The 12,517-nt window shown below is 44.4% G+C and overlaps 1 protein-coding gene across 1 annotated transcript; it reads right to left on the bottom strand.

The window, feature by feature from the left end:
* Window positions 1-4,525: 4,525 nt before the first annotated feature.
* Window positions 4,526-6,530, bottom strand: LOC130123248 (uncharacterized). The gene is made up of 4 exons (XM_056292391.1): window positions 6,483-6,530; window positions 5,509-5,951; window positions 5,077-5,393; window positions 4,526-4,906 (listed from the first exon to the last, which is right to left on the bottom strand). Exons 2-4 carry the CDS (start codon window positions 5,748-5,750, stop codon window positions 4,605-4,607), a joined length of 861 nt encoding a protein of 286 aa, XP_056148366.1. The 5' UTR covers window positions 5,751-5,951; window positions 6,483-6,530; the 3' UTR covers window positions 4,526-4,604.
* Between the last annotated feature and the right edge of the window lie 5,987 nt (window positions 6,531-12,517).

The following is a 12,517-nucleotide window of genomic DNA, read 5'->3' as shown; positions in this document are numbered from 1 at the left end:
CGTGGACCCCCCCTCACACCCCCCCCCCGCGTCATGGTGATGAAAAGGCAGGGGCAGCGATAGCTGCAGAAAACTTGACCCGAAACTTACAATGCCAGGGAAACCCCTTCAACTCCTTTCTGCCTGAAAAGAATACACACCCACACACAAACGAACGCAAGCGTGTGTGTGCGCTCACACGCTTGCACACGTTTGGGGGAGAAAGCGGTAATTTAATGGGAGGTGGGGCGGTGAGGTGTGCATGCTACATCAAGGGAATGGGCGTTCTGTCCTTTGTGGAAAGTTTTGTGTACATTGTCGGATTACTTAATGGGGTTATGGGAGGAGGCAAGCGAATTAAACTTGTGATAAGCTCATAATCACCACGGCATTCACATTCCGCCGGCACCCTACTATAAATACACGCACGGAGCCACGTCTGACGTTTCTCACCCCCACTGGGTTTCTGAGGGTAATATGTAATTGATGCATTTTCCAGTAAATGCAGCTCATTAAATTTTAACGCCAGTGTACTGATTCCCCTCCCCCCCCTCTCTCTCTCTCCAAGTGGACAGTATCAGCATATGAAGGGAAATAAATGGGGGGGGGTGCTGGCATATTTGCAATTCAGCAGATTAAATTTTCACAATTTAAAACCCAAATAATGTTCCAGACTGCGTTTCATCAGGCGACTGCTAAAAATGTTCCTGTGCAGGATCAAGATGAGTGTGCTTGTGCAAGTGACTGCGTGTCTTCTCCTGGATCGCCACCTTGCCGTGGTGGAGAAGCTTGCGCGTACCAATGATCCCCAGAAGCTATGCCGTCCGGAGCTTGGCTCCTGGTAGGGTCACCCGAGGCGGATCGGTCAAGGGGGAGGTTCCAGACGAAGCACGATCCAACAAAGACCTCAACGGCCGAGCTGGTGGAAGATGTCTCCAGGTCACAACGGCAGTGAAGGCGGATGAAGGCTGCAACAGAGGGTGGTCCCCAATCGTCTTGGTTCACCATGCCACTGGACTCTGGCCACCTCCTGCCAAGGACCGTGTGGTGGCTACGGGCACATCAGCTACTCCGTGTAAAAGCTGTCACGCGCAGGCGTCCTCCCATTATGCAGCTGCAGGATCAGCCTCCACACCCACCCGAGGACCCAGAAGGACCCAGATGGAGGACAGTCACACTCGACCCCGAGTGACCGCCGATGGTGATGATGGATGGATGAATTGCATTTATATAGCGTTTTTCTAGCTGCAGCAGCCATGATGACGCCGTGTATGTGCGTGTGCGTGCACGAGGCCTAATAATATCCACATTTCCAGTCTACATGACTTGGCAGATTTTGCTTTTGTCTAAGATGCCTTTGTTACCAAAAGGGCTTCACACTGATATCTAAAGTTTGACATGGCAGCTGCTCAGATGACTGCATGATGATGCAGACTAACGGCTGAGCATGCTGTGTGTGTGAGCATGTTGTGTGTGTGAGCATGTTGTGTGTGTGAGCATGCTATGTGTGTGAGCATGCTGTGTGTGTGAGCATGCTGTGTGTAAAACACACATATCAAGATCGGAAAGGAAACTGTACAACTCAACTGACATACAGATCTGTTTTGAAGAGGTGCGGCTGGACACAAACACAGCTTTGAGGGATCAGCGCTGTTTTAAAAAAACAAAACAGCAAAAGAAAAAGTTCACTATTATTCCCACCACCATCTTTCAACCATCATCTTTCCTTATCGTTCTTCCCTATCAGTCTCACTCCCCCTTTCCATTTGCTCACTGTGCTTATCTCGCACAGTAGAAGATGATGAGGCTGGATGATTCTGCAGGGCTGCCTTCCCCTTCTCCCTCCCTTCCTTCCTTCATCCACCCACCCACCTATGCATCCATCTTTTTCTCTCTGTCCTTTCCCTGCTACTCCCATCCCTCTCTCCTCTCATCTGCCCCCACCCCCCAACACACACACAACCCCTCCGGGGATAGTCACTCCGTGTAAATGTCAGTGTGCGAGCCAGGGCCGAGGAGGGAGGAGGAGAGGCACCCGGCGGTGTGTCTCACTGAACACATACACCGGTCTGCTGTGGCCGAGCTATAGCTCACCTCCGCTCCCCCTCTCCTCTTCCCCCGCCGTCACCCACCCCTCTGCCCTCTTTCTTCTTCTCTCCTATCTGTTACGCCTGTTTTACGCTCTCTCTCTCTGTCTCTCTCTCTCACACACACACACACCTTCCTTCTTTCCACTACTCCACCTTTCTCCTCTCATCTATTTACCGCCTGGCCCTTGTGTTTTGCGCTCAGATCCCAGAGACGTGGCTTTACTGTGTGTGGTGGACAGTGTTTGCGTGTGAACGTGCATGTTCAGCATTTGCCGAGGCGCGTTCTGTATGGGCAGTCTCCCCCAAGCTGCTCACCGTGCCGTGCCGTGCCGTGCCGTGCCGTGCCGTGCTGTGGTTGGATTGGAGCTCAGACTCCACGTGAACGCACTGCAACAGATGGAGGAGTTGTTGGGAGAGGAGAGGGAGACGGAAAGGGAGGTAAAGGAGAAAACATGGAGGGTGACAAAGAGAGAATGGTGTGGGTGGGTAGAAGGGGCGGGGGCAAAAGGACAAAATACAGGAGAGGCAGAAAGTACGTGTTGCAAAATAGAGGAAGGAGATGGCCGGATGTGGGCATGCATGTTCCCGCTGGTACTGTTCAAGTCAACACTATATCTAATAGCCTCCACTCTCTTTCGCTTTCTCTCTTTCACACACACACACACACACACACACACACACACACACGCCCCCAGGGTGGTCCCTGGACGTCATTTCACATCCACGAGGTCAATAACAAGCCAGCAAATGAAATACAGCGTTTACGTGCACCAAACATACAACAAGGGCCGAGTGTGTATGTCCATGTGTAACACTGTGTGTATGTCCATGTGTAACACCGTGTGTATGTCCATGTGTAACACTGTGTGTATGTCCATGTGTAACACCGTGTGTATGCCCATGCATACCATCAACACATGTATCTGTGGAAGAAGTTAAATGGAGCGGATCATGATTTGCAGTGAGCTGTTTGATTGATAAGGACCGTTTACACTGCTGGATCCTATGGGCAACAAGCTGCACAAAGGCCCTTCCCTCGCTTCCTGGGATGACAGGCTCCTCTCCATCTCCACATCACACCACATCGTGTAAGCTATCGTTTTACTGACATCGATTAAATCAGTGTCTATCAACACATGATCAGATTGTAAGGTACAAATCCACACAGAATAAACTCCTGGCACAGTTGGGAGTGAACCAGTTGTAATGGGCAGGTTGTGGTTCGTGCCTCGGTTTTGGAAGCAGGTAGAAGCAGCGTGCGGTCGTCATCTGGTCAATGAGGCACACTACTGTATTTCAACTCTCGTCCAGTTTCTGTGTTTGTTGTGCGTGGGTAGGAAGTCTACAGAGGCTATGCTGCTCTGGATGGTGTGTGTGTTGACCCTGGAAAATAAATTGAAAGCAGAGGTGGAAAAAGTACAAAAATATTGTACTCAAGTAAAAGTACCAATACTTTGATGAAATATTACTCAAGTAGAAGTAAAAGTACTCATCTGAAAATGTACTCAAGTAAAAGTAAAAAGTAGTTCATTTGAAATGTACTTTAAGTAAAAGTTACTTAGTTACTTTCTTTGTGTGGGGTGTGAGGGTAGTAAAAATAGGACAAGGGGTCAGAAATCCATAACTATTTTGTTTTAAATTAAAGAACAAGTGTAACAAATGTAAGCGCAATAACAATAACTTCACAACAACTGAACTTCTTGTTCAGTTTAAGTAGCATCTTCAAGTTAGTTGAGCTCATCCATTTAGTGGTACAACATTAAACATGCTTACTCTCACGTTTTCTCTCTCTCACGCTCTCTCTCACATGCACACACTCTCCCTCTCTCTCCCTCTCACCCTCTCTCTCTCTCACACACACACAGGTAAAAAGTACAAAGTAATGCCCACATGATGACGCTCATAAGTGTTGCTACAAAGTCAAACTGACGTAAAGGAGCAGCAATATTCCAGAGGAGACATGCTTGTGTGTGTGTGTGTGTGTGTGTGTTTGTTAACCGTCAAAGAATGAGAATGTGGTAATGCCATCTCCACAGCTGCAAGAGCGCTATAGAGGGCATGTGTGTGTAAGTGCGATAACAACAAAGAATACCTACACAAATGTAAGTGTAATTACAACAACATACATGTCAACACCAACAGCAACAGCTGTTATACTGCAAATCAAGGCCGCTAGTTTTGTGACACCCTGAATCACCTGTAACCTAGTCTACAAACTTCTTGTTCAGTTTAAGCAGCTGCTGATTTTCAAAGTTAATTGAGCTCATCCATTTAGTGGTAAAAACATTAAACAGGCTTGTGCACGCCTACTTTCTCTCTCTGTCTCTCTCTCTCAGAGAGGTACAAACTACAAAGTAATGTCCACATGATGATGCTCACAAGTGTTACAAAATTAAAGGAACTAACATAAAAGAGCAGCAATATTCCAGAGAGGAATATTGCAAATCAAGGCCACTAGTTTTGTGACACCCTAAATCACCTATAACCTAGTCTACAAACTTCTTGTTCAGTTTAAGCAGCAGCTGATTTTCAAAGTTAGTTGAGCTCATCCTTGCTCGCTTTGCAGTGAACAGTAATCCAGCACAACTGAAAAGCCGCTCGCAGGCAGCTGAAGCAGGCAGGCCAGTGTTGAGTTTCAGAGAGAGTTTTTTTAAATTTGGAAAGGAGTTTAGCAGATCCATATCGTTTGGGATACAGGCTAGGTACCCTTCCAACTCCCCTGTACCTTCTGGACTTTATTGAGGAGAAGAAATCATCTTCATCTGAGGAATGTTGTCCAACTTGCTCCACTTCTACCTCTGCCATCTGGTCAAGGTGTTGTCTGACATAAGCCAGACCTGTCGAGTGACAAACAACACATTTCTGACAATTAAGACTTGATTAATTTACCAAGAGTGCACCATAATGCATAATGCCTTATAGCACTGACCGCATTGTATTGAGTATAAAACAAAGTAGATCTCCAATAAACTGTTGAAAAGCAGTTTATTATAAGATGCAATCATACCTGTTTCTATGACATCAGGCCTCTCTGTCCAGGTGGTCTTGAACTTCGGTAGAAGTATTGCTGCCGCAATCAGTTCTGGGTCCATCATCATCTCACCAAAACGCTTTTGGACACCATCCTGAATGGCTTTGATGAGTGGTAGACACATCTTGGATGAGGTCTCCTGCCTTTTGAGTTTTGCTTGTAGCTGACATATCACTGGAAGAAGCCACCCTAAGTGTGTGTTGGTCTCTGACTGAAGTATGTTCAAGGCCTTTACCAGAGGTTTCATCACCGAGCAGTAATCAGTCAGGAAAGCAATTTCTGCTTGAGTCAGCCTGGCATAAATAGAATACAAACAATTGTTAGGAAATCAAGCAGGAAAAGTTAAGTTTCAAGTATGTAAACACACATTCACACTTTCATACTGTTGAAGTGCAAATTAAAACTTACGTTTTCAATTTGAATTCTTCACAAATATTCCTGATTGCCTCCTCCCCTTTCTCTTGTATGATCCGTATGATTCTCTCCACAGCCATGAATGTTGAATTCCACCGCGTTTGATTTGGTCGGATGAGCTGGAGTCGGCAATGATCTTCCACAACTTCTGCTGCCATGTATGAACGACCTGTATTGTTCCACATGGCTTGACATTTCCCAAAGGCTGCACGTGATAGTCTCTTGTATGTGTCCATCTTCTTTTCTGCTATCTCAGCATCTGTTATGGCAACTAAGTTGAGAAGATGGCATGCACACCTTTGGTGTGTAGGAAGTTGGTACTCCAGGCCATTATCTTGCTCCAGGATGCTGAATGTGTCCAGGTAGTTGGCTGTGGGCTCATCATCAATTGAATCTCTGTCCGACTCAGCATCTGATTCTGCATCCTCAGACTGGCTCTGTTCTCCGAAGACACTAAAAGCTTTAACGAAGTTTGAGCCACTATCTGTTGTGGTTCTCACCACTTTGCCCCTAATTCTATACTGACAGTGTATGTCGTCAAGTGCCCCTGCAAGGACATCAAAGGTGTGGGACCCTCTTAACCAAGGCTAATTTCCCCGAGTCCACTCAAGACTACTAGCAACTAACAGCTAGCCTTTACACACTCAAGTACCAGGGGCTAGCTGTTATGCAAATTTAGCCAATGTTCTAAAGACTTAAACAGACTGCAAATATACATTACGCGTTTTGTATCTGTTTGAAGTACGATAAACATGCGGATTGTCGGCTGGAGCGAGTTCATTTGGTACTTAATGATGTGTCACGTTTGATTATGTTAGCATAGCAGCTAATTAGAATGTGCTGGCTAGCTGTGGGTTTCTTCTACTGTCAATAGTTGCAGGTGCTAGCATAAAAATGCCCACGAAATGGGGTGAGCCTGGGTTGGCTATATTAAATAAAACTACTAATGAGACAGCAGAAATACTTACCAAAACATGCTTCTGCAGATTTGAAGTGGAGTTGTTGAAAGCAGACAGGTACTTCACTGCTGGGAGGCCCATCTTGCACTGCATGATGATGCTGTTGCCTTTCCTACGCTTGAACAAAAAGAAATCTTCCAAATGTGGCCAAGGATTTTTTTCTGCATCTAGTTCTACAGACTTCGATGTTTCAGCTTGAGCTTCATCTATTATTTCTAGGTCCGGGTCTTCTGGACCGCTGGCCGCTGGCCGTGCCTGCTTTGTCGACCTCCATTCTAGCACTACAAACTTCGCGCCCACTAACCTAGCTTGTCCACACGTGCCCTCTATGTTCACGCACCAGTGCTAATCACATCATCATTTGTCACTGTTGGTTCTGGCCATTGGTTTACTGTCTATGGTGCTGGCGTGTATTTTTCCCCTGTAGGTTGAATTGTTATTTTTACTCAGTAACGGATAGGATTTATAAAGTAACTAAGTACAATACTTGAGTCAAAACGTACTCAAGTAAAATACAAAATACCGATTTTAAATTGTACTTAAAAAATACAAAATACACAAAAAAAGTATTCAATACAGTAACTTGAGTAAATGTATTTCGTTACTTTCCACCTCTGATTGAAAGCGCTTGAACCGTTTTATTCTTACTATATTGGAGTCTTACTACGCTGAGAAGTACTGAGTGACTGAGTGGCAGGCCTGCATGGTGTTCAGTTCTTCAAACCCCATATTGCTGTACCAGGACACACCGCTCACACGTGTGCGGTATACCCCTCTGTTGTGGTGCCTGAACATTTTCACACCAATATTTTCTCTGTCTCTTTCAAACAGATATGACAAACTTCTTTGAATGGTCTGGGCTTGAGAATGAAACTATTGCCTTGTTATAACCAGGCCTTGTTACCCAATCAAAGCTGTGCATTCAACCGGGGTGACCACCAACCCACATCCATACTTTGCCCCAACGTTGTCCATCACTACACCCGCATATCTCATACTTTGCCCTTATACCGTATGGTTTCTGTTCACTCTTTTCACGCAGACACACGCACGCACGCGCTTATGCAGCGTACTGCTAAGTGTTAGCCTTGATCTCTCCGACTTGCAACTTGCAAACATGCAGTACTTTAAAAGCAGCAAATGTGCCGTTTGAACAGAATTTGGTCTACCGACCGTTCTTTTACATTGGCAGAGAAAAACACGTTATTAAGCACTGATGCAAAGGATAGACAGCCTCTTGAGCCCCGATCACATTGTGTGCAGCTTTCACTGAACTGCAGTAAGATCCCCCGAAAATTGCAATAACATCATGCTGCTCACTATTCACTGATACCAATGTGCACATAAATCACAAAATGGGCCTTAATGAAAGTCCAGGAGTGGGGAAAAAAATGAAAGAAGTGACTGTAAAGAATTCTCCGGTTCTAGTATGAGCTGCTACATTTTGTATAAGGAGAAGGGGGGGGGGGCGAGAGGGACCAGTGACTTGTAAACTCTGCAGAATGAGAGCCATGGGTAATTTACATGTCACGATGACAACCATCTCACACTTCCTCTCATTCACACCTTTGATGCTGTGATGTCCCACCGACCAGAAGAGCACATGCTGCTGCAGGCTGCACAGCACAGTAAATGGGCAGGCAGGCAGCAGGGAGGTTTGGGCTTGAGAAGATGGAGTAATGCAAGCTTGGCTTGGGAGTTAAAAGCCTAGGAGATATCGAGAGCTTCTCTCCTGTGGGGCTCAGCCTCCTCGTATCTATGTCAAGCCCCTCCCTGTTGGTCCCACACTATAACATGGAATCAAAATTAGTCATGCAGGGCTGTGAGGAAGATTTGACAGATGTGCCTAAAATGTATTTGCCTCGAGTCAAAGCAAGACATATCTGTGTCCCGACCGCTCGGGTCCTGACGTTTAATGTTTGATGAGAACATGATGAGCTAAAGTGTTTTCATTAGAATTTTCTGGGCTAGCTCTTACATAAAACTAGTGTTAGTGCCCTGCCGAGAATTTCATTTACTTTATTTGGCATATTAAGTGCAACACTAATCTCATTGTGTGTGTCACACAAATCTTAAGTGAGTTGCAGTGAGCAGACACAATGGCAGATGTGTCTGACCTCTGTCACTCATGCCACCACAGCACCTCAGTATACAATAGCATCTTTTCCTACACAGCCACCCACCCAAAAACCCACCTCAACCCCCTCTCATGACGTTACTGAACCAACATCAACGTTAATACCATTGACCGTCTACTCTTTACATTATTTTAGTTATTATTAATGCTTAAACCTGCACTGGTTGTACAGGCTGTGTAGTTAGGACTTATGAATGAATGAATGATGATTTATTTCAAACATGTAAATAAGCAGGACATAACATGCAGATAATCTATTGCCAATAATCTGAAGTGATCAACAAATCCACACGTCAAACTCAGTGAGCAAATTTCCATATACATCAGAATACCTGTTACATGTTCGAAAAGGAGTAGGAGGAAGTATACACTGATTTTTTTCTTACCCCTTATCCCCTACTGTTAAATTAATCCAGCTACTATACATTACAACAAGAAAAAGAAAAAAAAATCCATCCATACCATTATCCAAACCACTTATCCTGCTCTCAGGGTCGCAGGATGCTGGAGCCCTAGCAGAAAAAAAAAAGTTTTTTCAATTAAAAAACACCCAACTATGAATAAATATAAAAAAATAAAAAATATATATGTATAACAAAAATATGACAAAAAATATATATACACATACATATATACATATATAATCCAGTGAGTCAAGTACACTCTTTATGAGACAGTACAAGCCATAAGCAATCATCAGCTGTGTGTATGTGTGTGTACATATATATATATGTACACACACATGCATACACACACATATATACATAGATGTATGTATGTATACGTGTGTGTACACATATATATGTGCACACAGATATACATACATACATATGTAACAACCCAGATATCACTCGGTGTCATATGAAGGAAAATGAAAGAAATAAAATATAATTAGGAATTTTTGGAGATAAGTAAAACTTGGAACGGTTCACACAACTCTTCATTGTCCCTATAGCTCTTGAAAACCAATCCTTTGTACTTCTTCTTGAACTGCATTATGTTTGTACTTTGTAAGAATCAGTAGTCAGGATATTCTGACCAATATAATACTGGACAATAAAGATTTTGCTTCCTGAGCACTGTTGGGTGTATTTTATGGACCTTGGGCTGCTGATCATGAAAATCACCTTGAGATTTTCCTGTCACATACGGTTTTGTAGATATAAGCTATTTTTGTGATTTCCCGTCATATTTTAAGTCTACCAGTGTATTGTCCACAAAGCAAGCTGTTTTGGTCAGTCCAAGCATGCCTGAGCATGCACTCGGTGTAGGTGCCATGCGAATCTTGTCTTAGGCATACCTGGGCATGCTTAGTCTGGTTAGATGCTGGCAGACAGGCTGTAAAAGCTGCTCACACTTACAGATGCTGTTTGGATGCATGTTGCTGCACATGTTCTTCAGGCACTAGCATAGTGAGTATACGTAACAGGATTTATTGTCTTCAGGAAGATTTAATGCAGCAGAAATGCCCCGTCAGTGTTGCAACAGCTGCGATACATTCTGTTACATCTGTGGCGAGTATACACTTAAGGCCCAAAGACGCACCATGAATGCACTTATTATGAGCTTTACTTCGGATGTAAAATCGCCGACCAAGAGAAACCCTGGGCTCCTCACATTTGCTGTGCAACATGTGCAGTCAACCTGAGCGCTTTGCTCAGATGTACTTGGAAGTCAATGTCATTTGCAGTCCCAATGATAAGGTGAGAGCATAAGGATCACGTGACGGACTGTTACTTCTGTCTGACCAATGTATCTGGCTTCTCTACTAAAAATAAGAAATCTACTGAATACCCCAATCTGCCTTCAGCCATGAGACCAGTGCCACATGATGAGTTTGCCAGTACCGAGGCCACCAAAGACATGGAGCCTAGATGAGGCAGATGAAGGTACCACAACGCATGAACCAGATGTGGGAAAACGACACTGATCCAGATGTTGAAGTCTTTATGTTTGGTTATCCCCATCTCATCTGTTAACACAGCCAGAATTAAATGACCTGGTCAGGGACTCAGATTTGTCAGAAGCTAAAGCAGAACTACTTGGTTCAAGATTGCAAGGATGGGGTTTGCCGTCACCAGGTACAAAAATTTCTATCTTTCGGAACCGTCAAGAATATTTGACAAACGTCTCTACGCAGGTTGACAACCTCTTTTTCTGCTCTGACACTGATGGGTTGTTTATGGCTTAGGGTTGTGTGCGTGACCCACAACAATGGTGTCGTTTTATAGATTCGTCAAAGTTGAGCCTGAAAGCTGTCCTGTTACACAATGGCAGTGTCCACTCTTCAGTACCCATTGGCTATGCAGTACACATGAAAGAAACCTACAATAACATGGAACTGTTGTTGAAACACATACAATACAACAATTATAACTGGAACATCTGTGGTGATCTAAAAGTATTGGCACTGCTACTAGAAACACAGCTCGGATATACAAAGTACTGTTTCCTTTGTGAATGGGATAGCCGTGTTAAAGAGTCACATTACTTAAAAAGAACTGGCCGCTCCCTAAGCATTTCGTTCCAGGGCAGAAAAGTGTGGCGCAAAAACCACTTGTCAACCCAACAAAGATATTTCTACTTCCTCTTCATATAAAACTTGGATTGATGAAAAATGTTGTGAAAGCAATGAACAAAGAAGGTGATGGATTTTGCTATTTGAGACAGATGTTTCCAAGAATAACTGATGCCAAGATTAAGGAAGGCATTTTTGTTGGTCCATAAATCAGACAAGTCATCAAATGAGAGGGAGTTAGAAGATCTGCTAGTGGAGCCAGAGAAAACAGCATGGAAGGCATTTAAGGATGTTGCTGAGAATTTTCTTGACAACCACAGAGCACCAAACTACATTGAGTTGCTTGACAACATGCTTAAAGCATACAAAACCATGAAGTGCAACATGTCATTGAAAATTCATTTTCTGCATTCACACTTGGGACTTCTTCCCTGCTGATCTTGGTGCAGTCAGTGATGAACATGGTGAAAGGTTTCACCAGGACATTGCAACCATGGAAAAGAGGCATCAGGGCAACTGGAATCCATCAATGCTGGCCGACTATTGTTGGACACTGACACGAGAGGCACCAGATGCTGAGTACAAACGAAAATCAGCTGCAAAACATTTTAAGTTCAGTTGAACTAACACAATAGCATCACTATGTGATTTAACGTGTTAAATTCAATAAAAGTTATTTTAATGTTTCTCCAGATTCCTCCGTGATACAGCAAATTTGAAATTATTTTTGTATTCAGCTTGACATTGTCTATCATAATCGATTTCTTTTCCAGGAAGCAAAGGGTTTGAAAAAATTTGCTGTCCAGTGATGCTTTTTTTTAATTTAAATTTCTCCCCTTTTTCTCCCCAGTTGTATCTGGCCAATTACCCCACTCGTCCAAGCCGTCCCGATCTTTGCTCCACCCCCTCTGCCGATCCGGGGGGGGGGCTGCAGACTACCACATACCTCCTTCGATACATGTGGAGTCGCCAGCCGGTTCTTTTTCACCTGATAGTGAGGAGTTTCACCAGGGGGACGTAGCGCATGGGAGGATCATGCCACCCCCCCCCCGAATATGCGCCCCGACCGACCAGAGGAGGCGCTAGTGCAGTAGTGACCAGGCCACATACCCACAGCCGGCTTCCCATCCACCCGACCAAACCGTAGGTAACACGGGGATTCGAACCGGCGATCCCCGTGTTTTGGTTGACAACGGAATAGATTTTGTGTAATTATAATACCTAAAAATAAATGACTGTTACACTCAACCCCCCCCCCCCCCGGCGTAAAGCAAGCCACATTTCAAATACACTGGCCATAAAGAAAACACAAACACAGCAAAGTGGAGCGAACCAGCTATATGAGCTTCCTGTCTAAAGGATAAGAGAATTAGAGACCAGCTTGGCGCC

Source organism: Lampris incognitus, chromosome 13, assembly GCF_029633865.1.
Source record: "Lampris incognitus isolate fLamInc1 chromosome 13, fLamInc1.hap2, whole genome shotgun sequence".
Lineage (NCBI taxonomy): Eukaryota > Metazoa > Chordata > Actinopteri > Lampriformes > Lampridae > Lampris > Lampris incognitus.
Note: the sequence above shows the minus strand (reverse complement) of the source record. Positions and strands in the feature narration are given on the sequence as shown.

What these genes read in the sequence shown, in the direction of transcription:
- LOC130123248 (XM_056292391.1), bottom strand. Translation starts at nt 5,750, where the DNA reads ATGGACACATACAAGAGACTATCACGTGCAGCCTTTGGGAAATGTCAA. An exon ending in GAAGAATTCAAATTGAAAAC is followed by an intron (nt 5,394 to 5,508) that starts GTAAGTTTTAAT and finishes TATTTATGCCAG; the next exon opens with GCTGACTCAAGCAGAAATTG. An exon ending in GCCTGATGTCATAGAAACAG is followed by an intron (nt 4,907 to 5,076) that starts GTATGATTGCAT and finishes GTCACTCGACAG; the next exon opens with GTCTGGCTTATGTCAGACAA.